The sequence below is a fragment of the Pelophylax lessonae genome (assembly GCF_965119305.1).
Source record: "Pelophylax lessonae genome assembly, chromosome: 13".
Taxonomy (NCBI): Eukaryota; Metazoa; Chordata; class Amphibia; order Anura; family Ranidae; genus Pelophylax; species Pelophylax lessonae.
Genome location: NC_138780.1, coordinates 143,125,762 through 143,149,933, shown reverse-complemented (window position 1 = coordinate 143,149,933; position 24,172 = coordinate 143,125,762). Strand labels below are relative to the sequence as shown.

At 42.5% G+C, this 24,172-nt stretch overlaps 1 protein-coding gene across 2 annotated transcripts in view; it reads right to left on the bottom strand.

Annotated features, from left to right (window-relative positions):
• Positions 1-24,172, bottom strand: part of DAAM1 (dishevelled associated activator of morphogenesis 1) — a 188,778-nt gene that overhangs the window by 128,333 nt on the left and 36,273 nt on the right. For both annotated transcript variants that reach the window (XM_082275428.1, XM_082275429.1), the window contains exons 2-3: positions 15,473-15,694; positions 1,172-1,261 (exon numbers count right to left, since the gene is read on the bottom strand). In XM_082275428.1, the coding sequence (XP_082131554.1) occupies positions 1,172-1,261; positions 15,473-15,655 (273 nt within the window). In that variant the 5' untranslated portion in view covers positions 15,656-15,694. The remainder of the gene's footprint in view (positions 1-1,171; positions 1,262-15,472; positions 15,695-24,172) is intronic.

Sequence of the window (24,172 nt, the reverse complement as noted above, 5' to 3'; positions counted from 1 at the left end):
TCTTTATTTGCTCAGTCTTTAGAAATTGTTTTGCCAAATGAAAGTGATTGTAAACCTTCTGGAATTTTTTGTTTAAAAAATAAACATGTTCTACATACCTGCACTGTGCAATGGTTTTGCACAGAGCAGCCCCGATCCGCCTCTTCTCGGGTCCCTCTTCTGCAACCCTGGCCCCTCCCCCCGCTTCCCATGGGGGCACTCGTGCAGGCTGGCTTCTATTCAGACAGATGGCTCAGCTCAGCCCCACCCCCTGATCTCTGTTCACAAGTTTTGACTGACAGCAAAACGAGCCAATGGCTGCTCTCAGCCAAGCCTGGGAGAGGGGAGAAGACTGCTTCAGACATGCACAATGCTGGGCAGAGATTGGGTTCAGGTGACTATTTACGGGGGGAGGGCTGTGGGGAGAGCTGCACCTCAAAGGTTTTTTACCTAAATGCAGAGAATGCATTAGTGTAAAAAAAAACAAAAAAAAAACTTTAATTTTTACAACCCCTTTTAAAACACAACATTGAGAAATATTCGAGAAGAGTCACCTCTGGAATTTTTGGTTCATAGCATGCATAACAAATTTAGCTTAACATCAACAAAAGGAAACCTGTTGTGTATTAAAAGAGAAGTAGGGCCAAAGCTCTTTTGGCCCTACTTCTCCAGTGGGTCACAGGGGTGCACTTAGTTCTGCACTCCTGCAACCCACATTCCGATGTCACTCAGCCGGCCAAGACTCTAGAGCAGGCGTGATCAACCTGTGGCCCTTCAGCTGTTGCAAAACTACAAAGTCCAATGAGGCATTGGAAAGCTGACATTTACAAGCATGAAAACCAATGATAAGGTTGGGCATCCATGCTCTAGAGGGATCCCGACTTTAATGTCGGGATCAACCCAGATGTCCGACTGGCAGCTGGCTCAGCCTCTCATTGTCTCTTCCCGAGCCTGAGCCAGCCACTACTGTCCCCTCCACAGTTCAGCGCTCTAGTAACACGTCAACAGTTCTCTGCTCACTGAAGACTGAGAACTGAGCAATTAATGGTCTTTGATCGCTCAGTTCCCAGTCTTAGAGGTGGTGGGTGACAGATGCAGTATCGGACTGATGCTGCATCCATCTAGGTGAGTATGAATGTTTGTTATTTTGAAATCCCATTCTCCTCTTTCAAGAATGGCTGACCACACTTACTTTTTTCTTGCTGCAGTAAATCTGCCATTTCTTCTCAGCTGGAAGGGCAAACATAGCTTCCCTGTGCTTGTCTGTGAGGTCCAGTTCATCCTATGAGCAAGATGAGAAAAAAAAAAAGGAGTTATTTACAGAAATTGCTGCAATATATTAGAAAACGAAATCATTATGCACCCCTTCAATAGCTGGGCTCATTCACAAAAATAAAATAAAATGGAGGGCAAAAGGAGTAAAATGAGGGTGTTGTGTTGAGCAAATAACACTGCCATTTTAAGGGTCCATGCACACTGGGCTTAAAAAATGCCGCTTCTACAGAAGTTCTGCGTCTTTCTCTCCTGCATGTAGAAGCAGCTCAATGTTATCCTATGTGTCCATGCACATTAGAAAGTTTAGAAGCATATTTCAAGAGGAGAGTTTAGAGGCAGAAAAAAATAAAAAAACAAAAATAACACTTCCCTGCGTTTTGAGAGGAGTTTTCAGGCAGAAAAAAAGCTTATAAAATCAAATGCCCATAAACTCTCCTAAACCCTTGTGCAACACAAGCCACTGTGAGCATTTTTTTATGCTGCCTTTTCTACCAGAGGGTCTGGCATTTTTTCTGCTCCTAGTGCAGATGGACCCTAAAGCTCTACAGGTCTACAAAAGAAAAAAAAAAAAGATCCACCGAATCCTCCAGGATGTAGCTTGGTTTTCCATGTGGACAAATGACAGATCCATTTTTTGTATACTGTAAATGAAGTGAAAATCTGACAAGCCTAATTTGATTACTCTTTTACACCGGAGAAACTAGGTGGGCTAAACTGTCCCTATCTTCTATCAAATACCTTGCGTGATTGAGTGTATCTGCCAAAAACACTTTTTTCTTAAATGACAAAAAAGCATATAAAAACAACACCTTTCCTCCTAAGTATCTGAACAAGATACTATCACAGCATTTGGGGGAATTCAGAAATTCAAAGAACCCCCCCCCCCTCCCCCAAATAGCGGAAAAAAAGCAACATTTTGCTCTGCTAAATTACAAAAGATGCGTTATCTTTTTTCAGCGAGCTAGACTTTTCACTTGGCAATATGGAATGTTCCTTAAATGTACCATGAAATATGAAACAAATGTTGCACAGCAGAACGAGTTTCCCTTTATTGGGACTATGATACACATCGCGCCTTTTTAGATCTCCCCATCAGATCTTTAAACACAGTCTACACTAGCACAGAATTATTTTTGAATTGCACAGGTACTGCAGACAATGGCTTATGCTTATGAAAATATACAAGTCCATATTCTTATAGATAAATAAAATTCTGGAACAATTTTAATGTTAGCAGATTTTAACGCTAAAAAGACTTCTGCAACTAGTCTGCAATACAGAAAGTGGATATTCTAGGTGGCACTGGGGAGGTCGATGCCAGCACTGCCGCAGGGAGCCAGTCTTTGGTCCATCACTTTGGTGGGATCTCAGCAAGGTTGTTTCAGTTTACACACAGGTTTACATTACAATCCCAACTCAAACTGACTTCTTTTAAAATTACCTTGTACTTTGCCTATACTTCCAAAAAATGGCCAAGGGTATATGAACACCCCTCCAAAATATTGTGTTCAGCAGTTACCAATGAAGGATACGTATACAATACAAATCTATTTATTGAGTTTGGTGTGGAGGTATTTTTCGAGTTTGGTGTGGAGCTACTTGAGTGCCCCTATTCTACAACTTTGCAGTGAACTGGAATGCCAAAATGTGAGCCAGGCCTTTTCACCCAAAATCAGAACCTGACCTCAAAATGCTCTACTGGCTGATGTAACACGTGTTGGCGGTGCATAGGAACAACATATCCAAGGGGAATGCAGATGAGATGTCCGGTAAATGAAAGCTCAGTTTATTGATTAAAAAGGGGAACAATGTACATACCACCCTGGGTCTGGAGTCAGGCAGGGGCACCGTCAAGAATAGAGACTGGATGGCTGATTGCCAAATGCCGTTGGGTGCTGAGATGAAAGGAATCCTTGCCGGAGTCAGCCGGCACGAGGATAAGCAGTCACTGCGCTGCTCCACGCTCTAGTGCGGTATCCGGAAGTGAATCACTCGCCTTGCAGGAACCAGGGTGGAACGCAAACGTCCTCCGTTGCCGTGACTGCGCGTTGGACTCGATAAAGCACATGCACGAGAAATGCGTAGTGATGGCAATGGACGTTTGCGTTCCACCCTGGTTCATGCAAGGCGAGTGATTCACTTCCGGATACCGCACTAGAGCGTGGAGCAGCACAGTGACTGCTCATCCTCGCGCCGGCTGGCTCCGGCAAGGATTCCTTTCATCTCAGCACACAGCGGCGTTTGGCAATCGGCCATCCAGTCTATATTCTTGACAGTGCCCCTGCCTGACTCCAGACCCAGGGTGGTATGTACATTGTTCCCCTTTTTAATCAATAAACTGAGCTTTCATTTACCGGACATCTCATCTGCATTCCCCTTGGATCCTTTCTATGTTGTTCCTATGCACCACCAACACGTGTTACATCTTGGTCCAGCACCTTATCCTATGCCTCACTGGCTGGCAGCATAGGGACATCGTTTATGGCCCACTGGCCAGCTTTTATCCTTTATATACTAGGCACCCCAGGAGCGCCTGGATATCTGGATTTGCTCTACTGGCTGATGGAACACAAATTTCTACAGATACACTCCAAAATATTGTAGAAAACCCTCCTGGTAGAGTAGAAAAACTGTTACAGCCCATTGTTGATGTTTGAAACATAAAGCAGAAATTTACTCCTAAAGACTTGATAAAAAAATAATGTTCTTTAGTAAAGAACATACATTCCACTTTAATAATTATGCAACCAAGATTAGTGTGTGCTATGAATTGCCTCCACTATTGCCCAGGTTTCCTCCTGCCGGAGGCTGACATTTTTTTGAAGCCCAAATCCCCAGCAGTAAATAATAAAGCAGAACTAAACACATTGATTTAAATCCGTTAAAAAAAAAACTGTTCCTTTCCAGAATGCTGACTGTCATTTGTTTGTGTCTTCAACCAAACTGTCAAACTATCAAATGGCTAGTGTCATAGCTGATCACGTGAGGCACCATGGCAGTTGCAGATCAAACAGAAGCGGCTTCCTTTGCTATAACGGATAGGAGGGTTTAAGGCTGTCAGCAGATCTGCCTCTACACAGTGCCTAAAAATGGACAGCAACTTAGTATGTGCAGAGCAGAGTGAGACAACTTATTCCTGGATTTAAAACAGTATAGACACCAATTTTTAATATTTTACATAGTTAAACCTACAAAATGGGCCAGCCTGAAGTCACCTAGCAGGACTTAATTTTCTGACTAAAGTTTCACTTCAAAACAGGGTTAAAGTCCTCTCTTGCCTCCATGTGATGGCAAGTCTAGCAATTGTCTCCTCATCTGGGGGAGGTGGCCTTTTGTCCCCATACCTATAATAAAGTATTGCAGACCTATTCATCACCGTTTCAGGCTGCTTTTTATTGGGACTGCAGCTTTTGCTCACATTATTCTCTGCAACCTCCCTCTCTGGATCCAGTGGGAGAGGACAAGTCTACAGTGGGCTCTGAAAGACAGGTACTGTAGGCCTACATTTATACAGGATCAGATTCAGGACCATTGAGAAAGCAAATATGCTTGCAACGACAGGAGTTAAGAGAACAGAATAGCAAGCTCTTGAGACGTATGAAAACTGAAAATACGAGTCACTCAACCAGCAGACTGTTTCGCCTAAGTAAATTCAAAGGTGAAATTTTCATGTTTAACCAAAGTGTATATTTATACACTTATAAGAAACATTTTAGTATTCTCTCTAAGCAGGTTTTAAGCAGGTGACTCTATAAACACCAAAGACCTTTGAAGCCACTTAATCTGCCAGCTGCTTGCCTCCCTTACACATGGCAGGTAAACATAAAACAGAGGGCTCTTAATATTGATTACCTGTGCTTGGCCCTAGACGCTTGTCTTTCATTTGCTGTATAAATTAACAGCAGATGCCTGGGTGCAAAGCCTCTCTTTTGAAGTAAGAATAACACCATCATTTGCTCTTTAAAGCCAAGCTGGTAGATATAAATCAACATCAAACAAATCCATATACCACCAGCCCTGCCCTCCCCCTCATATTAAAACTGAAAGTCGACAAATGCCCTGTATGTTACGGTTTCAACAGCGACTTTATATTCCAGCCCTGTAATTATTAAAGGAAAACATGCAATTTACCTTTCTAATACTCAGTCTGGAAGGTTACTGTTAAGAAAACATGCTGGCTATAATTTTGCAGTTAAATTTAGTTTTATAGGATCCCTATAGAAAAAAAAATGTACACTTTAAATGAGCACAATTTACTGTGCAATTTGAAACATAAAAAACTATCCAAAAAAAAAAAAAAATCAAACTTTTTCCACGGAGCTCTGTCTAATAAGTCTGGGTATTTATTAAAATTTTACATTAGAAAGACGTGATAAATGAAGCGCACAGGCCCTCAGACAAAGCCAGCACCAAAAGGAATCAGTAGCCGCTTTTTTTCGGGGAAAGTCAGTATTTAACAAGTGGTGGTCAACTTTATTGATACAGGGGTCTCAAGTGCGGGCCCCAACACCACCAAAGGGCCGCACATAAAAATCAGGGAATATTCGTTATCAGAGGCAGCAGGCACACAACGGGGTATAGTCAAAGACTTTGGGCATGATATAAGAGAAAGGTCAGAGACTGTGGACCTAATACAGGAGATGGTCAGAGATTGCGGAACATACTGTAATGTAAAAGATGGACAGAGAATCAGACATGATTTAAGAGACTATCAGACTGTGAACATGGTATAGGAGTTGCCGGAGACTGGGGACATGCTTCAGGAGACTGAATACATATTACATAAGGCTGCTAGAAATCACTACTATAACAGGGCAATAGGGAAACAGATTAGTGCCAGCAGGAGTCTCGAGGGCCACACAAAAAAGCACCAAAAGGCTGCATGAGCCGCAGGTTGAGCATCAAGAAAGTAAGCCCTTAAAATTTTTATTGATCTATCACAGCCAGGCTGTTAACACCTGTACAGTATATTCAAATACAAGTTCTTAACTTTAATAGGAATGAAAAGGTAAAAAGGAAAGGTTAAGGCCCTTTCCCATGCGCATTACCGCATGCACATTAACGTGAAATACTTGTGCATTAAAGAGTCACTGTCACCCTGTCCTTTTAGGACAGCAACTGGCACTCGCCTTGCTGGTGATCCCTCTTTGCAGGCAGTGAGAATACCTAGCGTTTTTGGTTTAGAGGAGCATGTTACCTCCTCCCCTGTGGTAGTGCTAGGTTTCAAAGCCAACTGCTAAACCCAAGCACTGGCACTAGACAGGGTGGTTGACATTGCTCCCCCTAAACACCCTGGGGATTTTAGGTTTGGCTGTAAAAGAAAAGGAGAGGCAGGGGAACACAGGCAGGGTGAGGATCAGTGGGTTGGTGGGGGGGGGGGGGGGGGGGGGCTTTTTTAGCAGACCCTGTCACTTTGCCCTTAATGAGCAAGATTAAGTTTTCTCTCTAAAGGCAGCCCTTTTAGTTTAAATGAGCTGCAAAGGCCAACAAAACCTGGAACACGTTCTTCTGTTTACTGGGTGATGAAGGGCAAACAATAAAAATTAAGTCGACAGGGTGTTCCAGTGGTGTAAATATACCATGATCAAAAAGGGACAATTTCAGCAAATTTCAACAATTTCCAAAACCTGTGACTGTCCCTAAATATCCGACAGTATGACTGGATGACCTAAAATGCTGTCTTTTTAAGTACATACAGAAACCCTCATGGCCTTCTCGCAGCTTCTCCACATTTTGTGACTTTGGATTCTGTCTACACAGCAATTACTGGATCACATAACTGCAAGAATCAATAAGACTGAGGAGTTAAAATGGCTAGGCACAGCCATTATAAAACATCTAATATGCTGTGTTGCACTTTATGGACTCCTGTGTATTGTTTTGTTTTCCCTTTTTTACAATGCCTGTGTAATGTATATTGAAGAGGATGTATGATTTAATGTCTCCTTCCTCCAATACATGTCTATACTTCCTATCCTTTCTCGTTCTCTGCTATGGTCATATGGATAGGTCCCAAAGCCGGGATACAGGAAGTAACAATCAACACTTCCTGTTCCATGTCATGTCCTTTCTTAACTAAAAAGCTGAAGATTCAGTCATTACGCACACAGAATACACTGTGTCCCTGGAACGGTGCCCACATGAAAACAGTACATATAATCACGACAGCTAATTAAACAGTGGGGGGGAGGATGTCCACACATATTCACAATGAAAGAGCTGGTAGACGTTGGCAAAAAAAATACAGCATTAAAGTGTATGAACTACGTGTTGTTTCTAGCCAAGTGCTTGTACAGACTGCACAAGGTTTCTAAAAGGTTTCCTTTTGCATTAAATCCAATTTTTTAATTTCATGGGAGTGTTAGAAGGAAGAGGGCACCACCAATGTTCCTTTCCTTCAAACACTCCAATGCTAACCTTGGGGATCCCTGCTAATAACCCCATTGTTGGAGAGCAGCCTCTATCTAAGGACTCAATCTATGACAGCGTAATAGACAATTTATAGCGTTCAGCGCTCCTAAAAAAACTTTAAAAACAGGCTGTTAGGGTAAAGTGGAACAAAAGTACATTTAAAAAAAGTTGGTAGCTGGTACAGTTACATGGTAGAAGAGATCCTGTACTTCTTTTCTGCTGTTAAACCGTATACCCTTCCTGCTCCCAAGATTTTTAATAGCACATGGACAGCCGTACATCTACAGTTCAGTATTCTATTGTAAGAGCGGAGTGTCAGGATGAAAGAACTGCCAGGGGCATAAGTGGGAGTCAACTCATTCTTTGCCAATCAATGGAGAAGACTCACTGAGACTCAAGAACTGGAAGAAGAACGAGAAAGCGTTGGCAATAGAGGGATGAGGTTGAGTGTAGACAATGCATTGCTGGAGAAAGGCACTTTTGGAGACAAATCTGCCATAATGTGTGAGCTTACTTCCACATTTTGGCAAGAGCCCTGGGCACACAGCATACAGCAGCGCTTTCAATTATTATGATCAAACTTACCCTACAGCTGCCAGTGCAGAACTTCTAAAATGCTGGCAGGCCGATTTCCTCTGGTTTTATACTCTAATCCTGGGGGTGTTCAAACTATGGCCCTCCAGTTGTTCAGGAACTACAATTTCCATCATGCCTAGTTATGTCTGTGAATGTCAGAGTTTTACAATGCCTCATGGAACATGTAGTTCTGCAACAGCTGGAGGGCCGTAGTTTGAGAATCCCTGCTGTAGAACAAGTGGGCATATCAGGAGTTCTGACTTATTTGACAGTAAACTTGCACCAGTTCAGTGACTACTGGCCAGGAGTGTGACCGTCTACTTGTACAGCTACTTAAAGCGGACTTCGCATAGAGAAGGTCGATTTATCTTGCCTGATGAGAATACATATATACGTATTTTTCCTTTCAGAAACACTAATTTCTGTTTGTCAGTCAACTGAACACTGAAAATATCTCACACAAGGCTCACATCACTACCAGCCAAATTAATTGGACCTTGTATACCTGGTATAAATGTGATTTGTGGCATTTAACAAGAGTGGCAAATCATTGCACGAGTATTACAGGAATGGTTTTTATAAAAACCAAAATTAACGAAAAATTATTTTAACTGGACAGAATGCTGCGTAAAAGGGAAAGAAGTCTTCAGCATATCAGCCAATCTGAGTATTTTATTTTTACCACTAGTGATTCCCCTCAGGGTTCTGATGGGAGTTTTTCTAAATTGAACAATAGTGATGTTAATACCTTTCATTTCCAGGATTTAGTTGTGAGATCTGCGCTGGATAGGCTGCACTCTGAATCAAATGGTGGTTTGTGTGGAGTAGAGATTGACACGATACAAAAGGGTGATCGATATTTCTATCCTATACACACAGGAGTAGTGTGGTAGAGACTTTCCAGGCTCTTTTTTAAAAAGACCTTGAGGAGTTTAAATCAGGTATCACAACAGCTTTCACCCCCCAAGGGGATAATCCCACACAGTCTGAAAGACCAGCTCTAAAATTACTCAGCTCCAATACTGACATGGTCATAAGGGAGGCAGATAAGGGTGGAAATGTTATGGTACTTGATTTAGAGGACTAGAACAAAGAGGCTCTGAGACGATACCTCCACTTACTGAATTTTACATGCCAACCCCACCAATATTATGAAGACTCAATTGTCATGTCTTTTGGACACTGGTGTGGAGATGGGAGTCCTCACCTTGAAGAAGGCTCAATTCCTCCTTGTTGATAATCCATTAGTCCCAGTCTTTCATCATCTACCCAAGTTACATAAGAACACTGGGCTGACCTATAGTTGCAGGCATTGGCTCTTAATTTGAAAGACTAACAATGGATAGACCAATGTTTCCAGCCTTTGGTCACCAGATTGCCAGGTTATATTAGGGAAACCTTCACACTTTTGTATCATACAGAGATTGCCACTTGGCAGGACACTCTTCTCTGGGTTACCATGGATGTAAAATCCCACATGATCGAGCGCTTCAGGCTTTTAAATTTCACCTTTGTTTCTATAGCATGTATGACAAAGATCTGTGGGAATTTATTGTAATGTCTGTTGCTTTTCCTTTGGAACATAATTATTTTATTTTTGATCAGACTTATTACTTGCAATGAAGAGGGGCATTCACGAGGGCTAAATTTTTACCTTCCTTAGCTAACCTGTATATGGGGTGGTGGGAGGAGGAATTGCTCTTCTCTCACACCAACCCCTGCATGGGTGCCATCAGATGGTATGGCAACTACATTAACGACTTGATTTTAGTTTGGGTTGATTCAGCTGGGGACTTGGTGTCCATCACATATGCAAATAACTCCTTATATTTGGAATTTCATTTTGAGAGCTACCTGAGCAGTATAAACTTTTTGGATGTCACTCTCACCAGTGATGCATACACCAATATGGTCCATTCCCATGCTCTTCATAAATGGGAGATCATCGCTTCTCGACTTTGAAAAATATCAGAGCAGATCCTTCTCAACATACTCAAAACCCTATTATCTTTGTTACTACTTTCTCACAAGACATTAAAGGGTTTGTAACCCTACATTATGATGTCCAGTCCCCCTATTTTAGGCTGTCATCCTGCACTATGTAATTGTTTGTTAACCACTTGCCGACCAGCTGCCATACTTTTACTGCGGCAGGTCGGCTCTGTTACGCGAAACAAAGTACATGTATGTTGCTTCGTGTAGCAGTTTGTTTGGGCGAACGTGCCGATTGGCTAGAAGGAAAGCCAATCGCCGGATCCGACAGCCGCAATGTCTGCCGGGCACTCACGATCGCTCCCCATGGAGACAGAATGGCGGTCTACCGAAGTAAACACGGCAGACCGCTGTTCTGTCAGTGATGAACACAGGGATCCTGTGTTCCTCTTATGTAGGAACACAGGTTTCTGTGTTCATCCACGGAGCCCATCCTCCATAAAGATAGAAACATATTTAACCCTTTGATCGCCCCTGGTGTTAACCCCTTCCCTGCCAGTGTCATTAGTACCGTAACCGTGCATATATTTTTAGCACTGATTACTTTAGTAATGTCACTGGTCTCCTCAAATGTGTCAAAAATGTCAGTTAGGTGTCCGATCTGTCCGCCGCAATGTCGTCGCCATTACTAGTAAAAAAAAATAAAATCAATAAAAGTGACAAATATCTTTCCCCTAGTTTGTAGGCGCGATAACTTTTGCGCAAACCAATCAACATACGCTTATTGGAATTTTTTTTTTTTTTACCAAAAACATGTAGCACAGTGTTTTTCAACCACTGTGCCGCGGCACACTAGTGTGCCGTGAGATATTGCCTGGTGTGCCGTGGGAACAATTCCAATTTCATCCGAAGCTTTGGCAGTTTGCAGAACCGCCTTACTGACCATCTATCATCCGCTCGTGTCCTGTGGCTGCGGCGGCGCTGCTGCTCTCTCTGCCTCTGTCCTGTGGCTGCAGCGCTCTCTCTCTCTGCGGGGAGCACTGGTTGCTAGGCTAGAGGCCGCTTACCATCTAGCAACCAGTGACGTCACCCCTTCTGAGCCTCTTCTCCTCCAGGCCGCTGCCCCGCCGCCTCCCAGTCCCCGCCTTTTACAATTTGGCTCCACCTCCACCCACTTTCAGCGCGCACTGCACTGTCTGCAGGTGCGCAGCGTGGGACTCACCGTCACAGAACCTGGAGAAGAAGAAGACTGTGTCAGACAGCACGTCGTGGTGGTGACAGGCAGCCTGGGCAACATTATCAGGTAGGAGGACATTGTGGTGTGGTGCTGGGTCTTCAAGATTGAGGCTGGCTCTACATTGTTGCCTGCCCCGATGTTGGAAATTGATAATGAATTTACTGTACAGCAGGTGACATTGTTTTTTATTTATGGAATTTTTAGAAAAATACTTTTTCATGATTTGTGTGTTTATTCAATTTTGGAGGTTATTGGGGATCAGATATTTGGGGGCACCTTTACTATAAAGGGGCTTCCACTCTAATAGGCCCCCGGCACATGCCGGTGAGTCACATGATCCCTTCTGGGAGCAAGATGTAGAAATTACATCTTTGTCTCCTCAACCTGGGAACAAGTTGCCTTACAAAGAGTTGGGGGGGGGGGGGGCTTCATTTTGAAAGGTACCCTCGCAGTGTTAAAAGGGATGTGGCCTGGTATGATTCAGAAGGAGGGGGCATGCTGCCACCCCATGCTCTCTGCGCAGCCTCCCCCTTGGAAGGCACCTTGTCCCCACCACCACGCATTCATAATATAGTAATTATAAAATAATTTCTTTGTGTTTATTTGATTCCTATTCAAGAGAATTACTTTATATATAGTCAATATAGGCACAGAGTTAAATTTTTTTAACATTTTCTAATGTTGGTGTGCCTCGTGATTTTTTTCATGAAAAAGGTGAGCCTTTGCACAAAAAAGGTTGAAAAACACTGATGTAGCAGAATACATATTGGCCTAAAACTATGAAGAAATTAAAATTTTAAAAATGTTTTATAGCAGAAAGTAAAAAATATATATATTTTTTTCAGAATTGTCGCTTATTTTTTTGTTTATAGGGCAAAAAATAAATATCACAGAGGTGATCAAATACCACCAAAAGAAAGCTCTATTTGTGGGGGGGAAAAAACGTGCCATATCGCAAAAAATGGCCTGGTCATTAAAGGGGGTAAAACCTTTCCGGTCCCTAAGTGGTTAAAATCAAAGCCTCTAAATACCTTTTTGTGAAGTATCTTTACGCCACTCACATGACTCCTGGCAGCCCTAATACTCCGACACATACTCCCGAGCTGACAGGCAGAGGCACGAGGGGGGGAGAGAACAGAGGAGCACAGAGGAGAGCTGCATGGAGGCCACCGGCCATGGTGTCGGGACTCAGCAGCCATGATAAACCATGGTGAGATTACAGGAATGAGGGCAGAAACTGGCAGGATCAGCTGAGTTTTTTACAGCTTCCAGAGGGGCAGGTTGGACAGCACAAGCACTGTGCTGTTTAACCATCTAAAAGTGAACAGGATTTTTTTTTTGGATTACAAACACTCTGTCAAAAGGTATTTCCAATTATCTGCCAGTTTTATATGCAAATCCTGGTCTTGCTCCTGTTTGGTCTGCAAGTTCTCGAGCCGTCGCTCTCATACCCTAGGTCAGTGGTTCTCAAATCCGGTCCTCGGGACCCACTAACAGGCCAGATTTTAAGTATTACCTTGGGGGATGCAGACTAGAATACTGCAATCACTGAGAAGCAAATGAGATCACCTGTGATGTAATTTAGTTATCTTGCAAACCTGGCCTGTTGGTGGGTCCCGAGGACCGGATTTGAGAACCACTGCCCTAGGTAACATTCCAAGCCTATTTCAGTCGTCTGGTCAGAACAAGACATGGTTATAGGTCTATGGCTCGTATATATGTGGCTCAAGCACTTGCCGTTTTTGCAACTAACACCGCAATAAACACAAAACTATCACTGCTTGTGCCACCAGAAAAAGAGTTCACCATTCGTAACTATATTAATTGCAGTACTCCCAATGCGGTCTATGCTGTGGAATGCACATCATGCAAACTGCAATATGTGGGCAGCACGTTGCGCCCCTTACGGGTTAGAATAAGTGAGCATTATCACGGAGCATCTTATGCTAGCTACAAGGGCTTGTCAAGTGTCTCAAAGCACTTTAACCAACTCATGCTGGCAACATGGGTTCTTTTAAATTTTGTGGCTTGGAGAAGGTTAAAGGATCTCCCCAATGGGTTGTTATCCACTGGAAGCTCCATAAAAGGGAGGTCTGGTGGATTTTTAGACTTCATACAAGAATTCCCACAGGTATGATATGAACCTTTTTCTGAAGTAGGACAAATATTTAGCTACAACAGTCTTTAAGCTAATATTGCATACGTGTCTATCCATTTTTTTGAATATTTAATTATATTAAATTTTTTTCTATATCGGACATTCCCTGTATTGGTTTTTGTCCTCATTTGTATTTTGTTCCTTTGTCTTTGGCATGAATTGTGATTTATTCGCTTCAATGTCAATGATATCTAGGTCCACCATTTTTTTAGTTATACACCTGCTTACAAATTAATCAATTTGTATTTTTAATTAGCATGTATTGTTGTATTGCTTGCTGGATGGTTGCAGCCTTCTATACACTATATATACCCCTGTATCTCATTTTAAATTTTGTGCTGTGACCAAGGCGGTTTTCCGAAACCCGTTAGTCCCTTTGTATGCTCTTTTATATGTAACCAAAAAATCTTTTATATGGATTTGGAGTTCCCAACTCCTTTACTGGATTCTATTGCTCACATCGTCTGGAAGACATCGGAGCCAAAGCACCGGTTTGTGGACTATCTTAGAACTGAAGGAGGTTCCCCTGTTCTGAGCACGGCAGTTGTTGTTGTTCATCTATTTTATTTTCTAACCGCCACTCAAATATGACATCTGGACTTTTTGGCGGACTATGAATACAATCCGAATTTAAAATCTCCTTTAGATCCACAACCCACAATTTATGAAATGAGTAGATTGTTTACGGAGTCCCCCAGATTATAAAGTTTTGGCAAACATGAAGGACATTGTACAGAGATTGCTCAGAGTAGAACACGTGTGGCCAACTTATTTGATTAATCTCTACAGATCACATATAAACACCAACTTTACTTCTTTCCATACCATGATATTTGTGCACGCTCATTCGTAGCTACAGAAACATTATCACATCACCAACTGGCGTCTACATGTGAACGCAACTACATTACAAGCTAAAAATATACTGTGTAGGTAAATAAAAAAGACATGCAAATGTTAAGCAAACATGGAAGCATAATGGTAGAAATGACTTGGCATTCTGGCGCTCTCTTGCAATGCAAATAAGACACCTTGCTGTGGGGTAATATTACAGGATGCAGCACCACGTTACTCATTATTACCAGGAAAGCTGTATAAACGTCATCTGTATTCAGGATCCCAGAGTCCAAACAAGCATTTGCATAACAGTCTCTTTCACTTAATATATCCTGCTGGATCCTGAGTCAGAGGTTACTGATAGACAGATGTCTCACTGGAAGTGATGGGCAGTGAGGCATCCTTGAACCCCTCCCAGTTACACTAGGATCTGCTGGGAATAAACATGACAAAAAAATATATATATTTAATTCTCTTTTGTTTAAAGAAGTGGTCTCTAAACTGCAGCCAGATGGCCAAATGCAGCCCTTTTCTTGCCATTAAATGGCCATTGGGGCACTATAGACCCCAACAATTGGGCATAATTCCTGCTACTGACAACAATGGCGCACCATTTCTCCCACTGACACCAATGACGGGCATCATTCCTCACCCTAATGCCAAAGATGGGGCACAGTTTTACTGATGTCGGGACAATTTCTACTCTCACTGGCCAGTCTGCCCCCCCCCCCCAAAAAGTCTTAAGGACAGTAAACTGGCCCTTTGTTTAGAACGTTTGAAGGCATGCAAACAAAGAGCATTAGCACTAGGGGCAATAAGGACAGTACCTGCATTGAGTTTGCATGCTTTTCCTGCACTTGCATGGGTTTCCTCTGCGTACTCCAATTTCTTTCCACACACCAAAGACATGCTGGTAGGTTAACTGGCCCTAGTATGTGTATGTATGCATGTATAGGGACCCTAGATTGTAAGCATCCTGAGGGCAGGGACTGTTGTCAATGTACAGTACAATATACACATTATGCACAGCATACATTTTGGCACTATGTGATAAAAGGTCCACTTACCACCAGCTCTGCAAACATAGGATCAAGCTCCTCAATTGGGGGGACAGGCAATGCTGGCTCCATTGACTGCAGGGCAAAGTTGCTGTCATTTCGTAATCGATACGTAATCTCTGGATGCTCATTACTCCGAAAACAGCAGAAAATGAAGGAGATCCCCCGGTTACTTCTCTTCCGGGGAGCCATGTCCCCGAGATTCTAGGAGCAGGTTCTACCTAAGAAATCCTAGAAAAGAAAATGAATATTATTATTTTAGACATAGCCTACAAAAACTGTTTTTAAAATAAAGATATTAATAATTTCATCTGTATGTATCTGGAAACAAAGTAGGAATAATAAATAGGTCACCACTTTTTTTCCCTAGGCCCTGCTTTCATGACTGTGCTATGCATTCTTGTCCCACGAAAATGTAGTTCACTGAAGTTTTTGTACAGAGTTCAGCCTTCTGTGAGTGCAGGCGGATTTTTTTGCCAGAAGAACCTTACTAGAAAGAGATAAGATAGTAGTTTCTCTTGCAAATCTGGAAAAGTTACACTCAACTGGACTTATTCTGTACAGGGTTGAAAGTTATTTCCCACTACTAGCAATAGCATGACCTAGGTAAAGGAGAACCTTCAAAATCTCAAGTCTGGCATGTCTCTAGGTCAAACTATGCACTTTATGATTGATTTAGCATCACTGGAGAGAATAATTCACCAGTACGTTCTGCGTATAAAAATGTATTGACAACCCTGCATTGAGCATAATAAAATCAGTACAAACAAGGTATTGTATAAATTAATTAAAGAATAATTTTTAGGTAGGGATGCACTGTTACCGGTTTAAGACCGAGCGCGATTACCGATCAGGGTTGCCAACCGTCAGTTGATTTACTGACAGTTTGTAGAAATCAGTGACTTTTACAGCTGCCTGTAAATATCAGGGGCTGATAATTTGTCATGCTGTGTTGACTTTTGTAAGTGCAAACCAGGAAAATGACTTGCTATGTGTATTGTCAGATTCCATATTGTGTTTATACTGTTTAAATATTGATAGTCTTACAGTTTAAAAATAGGAGTCCTGTAACTTTTCAGGTTGTCAGTAAAAAAATATGCTCCATCAGTAATTTTCCCATGTTTTGTCAGCAACCCTGGAACGAGACTTTTTCACAAATACTCCCCGATACCAATTACTGACGCCTTTTTCACCCTAGGATGCATTTTTTACAGATCTTTTTGCATGTGCAGGTTTTATGACAGTTCCAAAGCCCTAAAGTGAACTTGTAATCACAGAGTAGATAGTAATCTGCCTGTATGATGCAATAGCGAGCACTTCTGCACATTGCCACCATGATTTTCTAGAATGCCCTGGGAAGCCTAAAACCCTGGGGCAGCCTAATGTGCAGATACCAACTTCAGCCAGGAATGTGGCAGGTAGCAAAGAGCCTGCATTGGGGTAGTTTGGGAATAGAAGTATTGCAAACAGGTCAGCAAAAAGGGCTTCCTTTTACCCACACTGACAAAAGCAAATGTGCTGTACAGCTTCATTACTTGTTACTTGAGCAGGTAGGTTATGTTCTCATCACAGAGAAATATTTAAAATAAGTAGATCCAAGCTCTCACTAAAATGTTACATAAGATTTCCCAAGCTAATTACACAAGTGGTTCTCAATCTTTTTAAATATGCAGTTTTCATTAAAATACCCCATGAACCTGCTGTGAAGGTCCTTGTCCAGGCACTTCCTGGTATAGGACGACAAACAAGAGAAGATCTACTATAAACGGGAGCACTCAAAATTAGGGATGGGCAAACAGTTTAAACATTTGCCAGCTTGGCTGCTCATCGAACACCCGAATTTGCAGGGTGTTCGCCCCAATGAACACCCTGCAATGCACTGAGCGCTACACAGTGCATTATGTGCCCTGAATGGGCAAGGCTTTGCTTAATCATGGCGCAGTGTATGTTGGTTGTTGAGGAACAGGGCCAGGAAGCTGGCTACAGCGTCCTTAACAACCTATGAGTCATCAGCTGTCAATGGGTTTCCCTGCTGACAGCTGGATAAAAAAAAAATGCTGGTTGAAAAATAAAAAAAAACGGCATAGGGTCCCCCACCCTGTTTTTTTTTTTTTTTTTTTTTTTAATTTTGGCGTAGGGTTCCCCTCTAAATCCATACCAGTGCCAAAGGACCTAGTATTAACTGGGGGGAGTCATTTTAAATAGGATTTGACTCGTTTTTTCTTTAGAAATGTCATTTTTGCTGCAGCTTGTTTTATGCATGCTACAGATGCGCAACTTTATAGGCACATTAAGGGGACCCCCCCCCCCCCCGTCACTACATTTAAAGGATTTTTTTTTTTTTTTTTATTGATACATGTCCACCAGGGCAGTACCCAGACCCCCATACACCTTTTATGGCCAATTACTTGCATCAAATGCTTCAAAATGGGCACTTTGATTTTTTTTCGGTTTGGCTCCCATAGACTTCAATAGGGTTCCCCCTGTTCGGGAGTTCTGCTGCAAACCAAACAGGGGAGAATTTGGCCCATCCTTACTCAAAATCTGGTACAGCTGTGCATGGTAGCCAATCAGCTTCTAACTTCAGCCTGTTCAATTAAGTTTTTACAATAAAACCTGGAAGCTGATTGGTTTCTATACAGAGCTGCACCAGATTTTGCACTCTCCAGTTTTAGTCAATCTTCCCCACTATTTGCCTAACGATGATCATGCATTGTCATTTGTCATTTGCACTCCTAGTTGAGACAAACAAGGAGGCATGCTATCACAAATTGCTCAGACATGGCCCACTGTTGTCATTATTAGAAAATCCATTCACAGAAAGCATGTGCAGCTATTGTAGAACTGCATGTAGACAGAAAGAGACTAAAAAAGCTTAAGGAGATCAGGAGCACTGAGATATAAAAATAGTTTTAAAAAGTTAACTATTTTTTTTTGTATGGAAAATAAAATAGACAATAGGATACACAAAGCTTTTATTAAATGTCATCTAGTTAGGGTTTAGATATAATTTAACCCCTTCCTGCCTGCCCTTTAACAGGGTCTAAATGCTGGGAGGCAGAGGCAGGGCATTCAGATCATGTGACTGCTGTGATGGCAGTCAAAGTGGTCACATGATCGGAAAGCTCCAAATTGCTAGTTTGCATCAGGAGCTTTCCAGTACCCACTTGTTACTGTGCTCGAAGCACGCAGGGAGCACACTCAGCACAGGAAATTTATGTAAATCAAAAACATCCCGTGTAAATCAAAAACATCATATTTTTTCTTTTCTTATACATCATCAATTTTTATTCACCCCGGCGTCTACTACAGGGATTTCCAGCTTCCAGGGACATCGTTATATTGGCCCATGCTGGACTCATGTAATTACGGTATTTATTGGCTTATAACACGCCCTTCATATAGCAGGCACCTCAATTTTTGGAGGAAATTTTTAGTAAAAAAGCTTACATTTGAAATAAACAGCTTTGAACTCAGAACTTTTTTTTTTTAATCAAATGCAGCCTCACCAGTGCCCATGAATGCAGCCTCATCGGCGCAGTGTCCATAAATGCAGCCTCACCAGTGCCCATGAATGCAGCCTCATCGGCGCAGTGTCCATAAATGCAGCCTCGCCAGTGCGGTGTCCAGTATTGCTGCCTCGCCAGCACCATTGCATAGAGCGGGGGGCGGGCTGGGCCAATGAGAAGTGAGGAGGAGGGGCCGCTGTCATCTGAAGTCCCAGCGCCAATGATAAGACGTCACATGTCCTGGCATTGGGTAACTGTGCTGTCTTATCATAGGAGGCGGGACTTCCTATGACAGCGACCACTCGTCCTTCCTTCTGCCCGGCCCCCTCTGCCTCTCAGCGCTGCCTGGCCTTTTTTTTTTTTTTTTTTTTTTATATATATCGGTGTATAACACGCACTGCTGTTTTGCCCTCCATTTTTAGGAGGAAAAAGTGCGTGTTATATGCCGATATATACGGTATATATAAAATATCTATACCTTGAATTCTTCTTTAATTCTCCCAAATCTACCAAGAAGCTAAAATATTCCTTTTGAGTGGACTGACCCTATAAAACAGAATTTAAATTGTTGAAATTCTGTACATAAATTGAGGCTTGTATACATATTGGTGAACATTGTACAGCTGACTTTCCATCATGCACTGTGCACTTTCCAGGTTCTCTGGCAGCTTTGCAGGGGGGAAAAAAATTCCCTTACTTGTCAAGTATAATGCAAACCTCCAATCCTATATAAATCATTGCACGTTAGAAAGACTTATGAGGATTTTGGTACTTAACAGCCAGCATTTAATAGGGTCAGAACCTTCTCAGTACTACAAGCTACATTCTAATGTAAAGAATCTTGAAATACGCCTGGATTTAACATATATGATGAAAAAGAAACTATTTTACCTTTTAGATTATTTCTTATTCTAACAGACGGGATGAACAGACTGAACAATAGCAGATCCAGGCATACATGACATAATACAGCAGCACAGGTAAAGAGACAGGTGTTCCTTTTGGAAATTGATGAAATAATCTGGCAGGTGGCAGGTTTAGAAAATTGAAGGACGGTTAACAGTTAAAAGACACTCCCAGGGAAAACCTGCCATCCATGAATAAATTTACAATATGAAGAGTTACCTATTCCAGTCTTCTTTTTATTGTAGGATGAACAATTCAGTAAGGAAAAGGTGCTCTAAACTGCTTTGGACCAAAAACAGTAAAATAAACCTGTCTGAAATAACATCCTTTGGGATACTGGAGTCGATAGTGGAGGATGGGTTTCTGAGAGAGGCCGCCGCTCGGGCGCTCTTTCAGGCCCGTTTAATTATCTTGAGACACTGGATAGCGCAGGCAGCACCTACATACAGGATGTGGCTGGAACAGATGGGTTCCACTTTACGTATGGAGAAGGTTATATACCAACATCGGGGGGTGCCCCAGAAATTCTCAAAGGTATGGGGAGTATGGTTGAATAGTCCGGGCATGGCCCCTGATGATCTCGTTCTGGACCGTTTGTTATTGTAATTCTTTGGGTGTGGCTGTCTGGTTCAAATGTCTGGGGTGGGGGAGTTCCCTGCATCTGCATTTTCATATACTATGTTCTCTTTTCTGTGGATCGAACTGTACCTATGTGTGATCAACTTGGGGGGACTGTGGCATGGTGTGGACTATGTAATGTTTATGGTTTGAAGCTGCCATCCGATAGTGTCTCTTTTATTGAATGTAATGGTGTGAATTTTTCTCAATAAAGCTTTTATTGATTTAAAAAAAAAAAAGAAATAACATCCTTCTTCTAGGTTTTCTCCATAACAATCAGGTTAAAAAACTAGCATGCAGCGGTTTTAGTCTCTGATCTCTCCCCCACACCTCTATACTGGTAATACCCATTCATTGCCATGCTGAGCTAAAGAAAAGAACTGCAGGTAATTCCTGTCTGACATCACCTAAACACAGAGCTATTTATGAAACCTACTTACTGCTGTTCCATACTTATTAGCTCTTGTCATTACACAATGAATCAATGGCTTATTTAAAGTGCAACTCCAGCAAGGCTTTGAAATACACAACACTTGTCAAAGGAGGTGACAATATGTTCAGCCACTGATTTACACACCTCTGCCACACTGCACAGCCAAGAGAATAGTCGCTTGCTTCCTGTTTTAGCTACATTGCTTTCCTGGGTCATCTCCCGACCCACTGGACAAAGGGAAAGCTGGGTCATTGCCCAATGAGAAGGATGGAGATGTGATGTGAGAAGATGAAAAATACAACCAGAAAGTGTCACTCGCCTGGCTATAGAATGTGGAATATGGGTGTAAGTCACAAGACTGTCTGAGCAGCATCTGTGTAACCAGTGAAAGCTACTTAAGTTTCCATAAAGTGAAGCAATGAGAAACATGTAAGCTGCCATTGCTGACCTCAAGTGAAAATGTTGTTCCTCTGGTTACTATAAAGCGATATTAAGGTCTCATGCACACAGGGCGCTTTTACAGCTGCTTTTAGGACCGTCAGACCTTTTTTTTTTTTTGCAGCTTAAAAAGGCCCCTCCATGTTAATCTATGGCCTCATGCACACACAGGCACAAGTGGCATAGGCATTTTTAAGCTGTAAAAAAAAAAAAAAAAACCAGGGCCAGCGCATTCTGGAGCAGCAGCGTTAATCTGTAAAAACGCCTGATGCTGCTAAAGGCTTCGTACAGCGTTATGGCCACATCAGACCTTTTTAAGCTGTAGTAGTTGGATTTGAGGTTGGAAAGTAGAAGAGGGCAGAGAAAGGCTGCTAAACGTGGCTAAAACGTGCAATAATGTCTGTGACGGGAGTCACTTTGGTTGGGAGGTCCGTGGAACACAGCTTACCTTAGAGTGGTGGGAAATCCCTCTCTCAGCCCCCTAGACCCCTCTTATGTCTAAGTCCCACTGTGTCTATTTGGGACACAGGGTGACCAAGAAGCCCAGTCTGGCCTGCCCAAACCAGACTTCCACAGACTGATCAGCTATGAGATGCTCCATGCGCCTTGCCGAGACAAACTTACAAACTACGTGGAACTTTGTCAAGGAAGCTGCCATGATGATTGGCTCTTTGGGACTTACCTGACTAACTCAGACTAACCAGGTAATCCCACTTTACACTGAGACCTATAGCCAGTTGCCATGAAGTCTTCTAAATAATCAAAGCAATGCTTAGATGTGTATTCCATATACTTCAATGTAGAAGACAGACAGACTGTCAATGGCAGTCTTTTCCTATCGTCTGTCTATTGAGGTGTGATGTGGATTGTGTTAAGTCTTTCTGTTCCATTGTTAAATGTTAATAACCACACATTGTTTCTGTCCAGATGGCTAGATAATTAGTTCAGGCTAATTCTATTTCTGTATACAATTTCATCTGCATATGATAATGTAATCAGGCAACCCCTGACCTGTGTGTGGTAATCTGATCGGGTGGGGGGGGGGGTCCATGCTGTATATAAATTCTGTGTGACTGTTCAATAAATGGAGATTCCAGTACAAGGTAAGTTGTCGGCTAGCTTTGTATGGGGTGGCTGGGAAAATCTGATATATATGTTCATGACTGGGAGGAAGCCGTATACTGATGGAAGCCCACAAGTACAGTGTGGGTTGAGGTTCCGTTACAACGGCACTTATAAAAATGCTGTTTTTGACAGGTACCCTTCCCTACCTCCAGGAGACAGTGCCACGGCACTGTCCCCCGGAAGTTCTGTCCTCTTTCCCCGCTGCCAAGCCAATTAGAATGTGCAGCTGGCTTCGTGCAGGCGCAGTAGGGAACCGGCCGTCAAGCCTACAACCCCTTTAATATCCAATTAAGAAAATAAAGCTGTTCAATGTACACCATAAGAAAACCAGCAAGTAATTCAAGTTTGGTGGTCCTTCCAAAAGGAACTAAAATCTGTAAGCTGTGCACAAAAACAAAAAAAAAAAGGCAAAAAAGAAACAAAAAAAAGGAAAGGACTAGTCGCCAGTATTGCCTGTGGTCTCTCTGCAGCCAATCTTTTCACTGTTATGGACTTACAGTGTTTCATCTCTGTGAAGAGAAGTAGTAACATCAACTCTCACACCAGTTATTCCGAGACTAGCAGTCAATGGCACGGTGCCTTGGCTCTCACAGTGTAGATACACAGTTATGAGGGTTTTGGCACAGGAGTGCCTTGGGACCTTCACATACTAGGAAGTACTCTAGTTCGCAGGATGAATTCCAGACAAAAGGTGCGGTTTAGGCACAATAACAACATTTCTGAATGTCCCTGTAACACAGCAAAAGTATACTTTCAGCTCAAGTCTACTTTTGGGCCCCTTTCACACGGGCTGTCTGATCAGGTCCACCTCTCAGTTTTTCAGGCGGACCTGATAGGACCTTGCATTCTCCCCTATGGAGTGGCGGATGTCAGCAGACATGTCCACTGACATCCGCCACTATCTGATCCGATCCCGCCCGCAAAATCCAGACGGATGGTGGTCCTTTTTTCCACCCGCCTGAGAGATGGAATGAAAACAGACTGGCAGTGCGTTTTCACCTGATTTCCCCATAGAGGGGAGCAGGACCGGGTCTGGTTCCGCTCTGCACAGTTAGCAGAGACGGACCCGTCGAGCACCTGCTCAGCACAGATCAGCAGAGCGATCTCCTGCTGAGCACGCGGAGTCCGCCAAACAGAGGTGCCCGTGTGAACGGCGCTCAAGGCTTCATTTTTCAAAAACCGTTTAAGGGAGTTTATCAGATTTTAACCGAGTTTGGGACTTTATCTCATTGACAGAATTTTAATTTATTCTGGCCATTAAAATGAACGCTGAAGTGCTAAATGTGCCTACAGTTTGAGAGCGTTTCAGTGTTTTTAGTCCTCTTAAACATGATTTTGCTGATAAACTGCTAAAAATGTCCACGTGGGCATGGACACAAGGGATAAAACCGAGGGGAGTTTAAGGGCAGTTAAAACAAAAAAAGAAAACGAAAAAACCTTCAAGTTTACAAAATAGTGAGTTTAACAGCAGCAGTGTGCATAAGGCCTAATAGCTAATACTCAGCCAAATGATTTCCATACAGTATGTAGGTGACAAAAACCAAACATGGGCCTCGCTAATCCTCCCCTGAGGACCTAATCTAACAAAGATGAAAAGCTAATTTGTTTGGCCGGTGGGAACCAGTATGGAAATAAACATGAAATACATTTGAGGTGACAGCCATCGATGGCCATTACAAA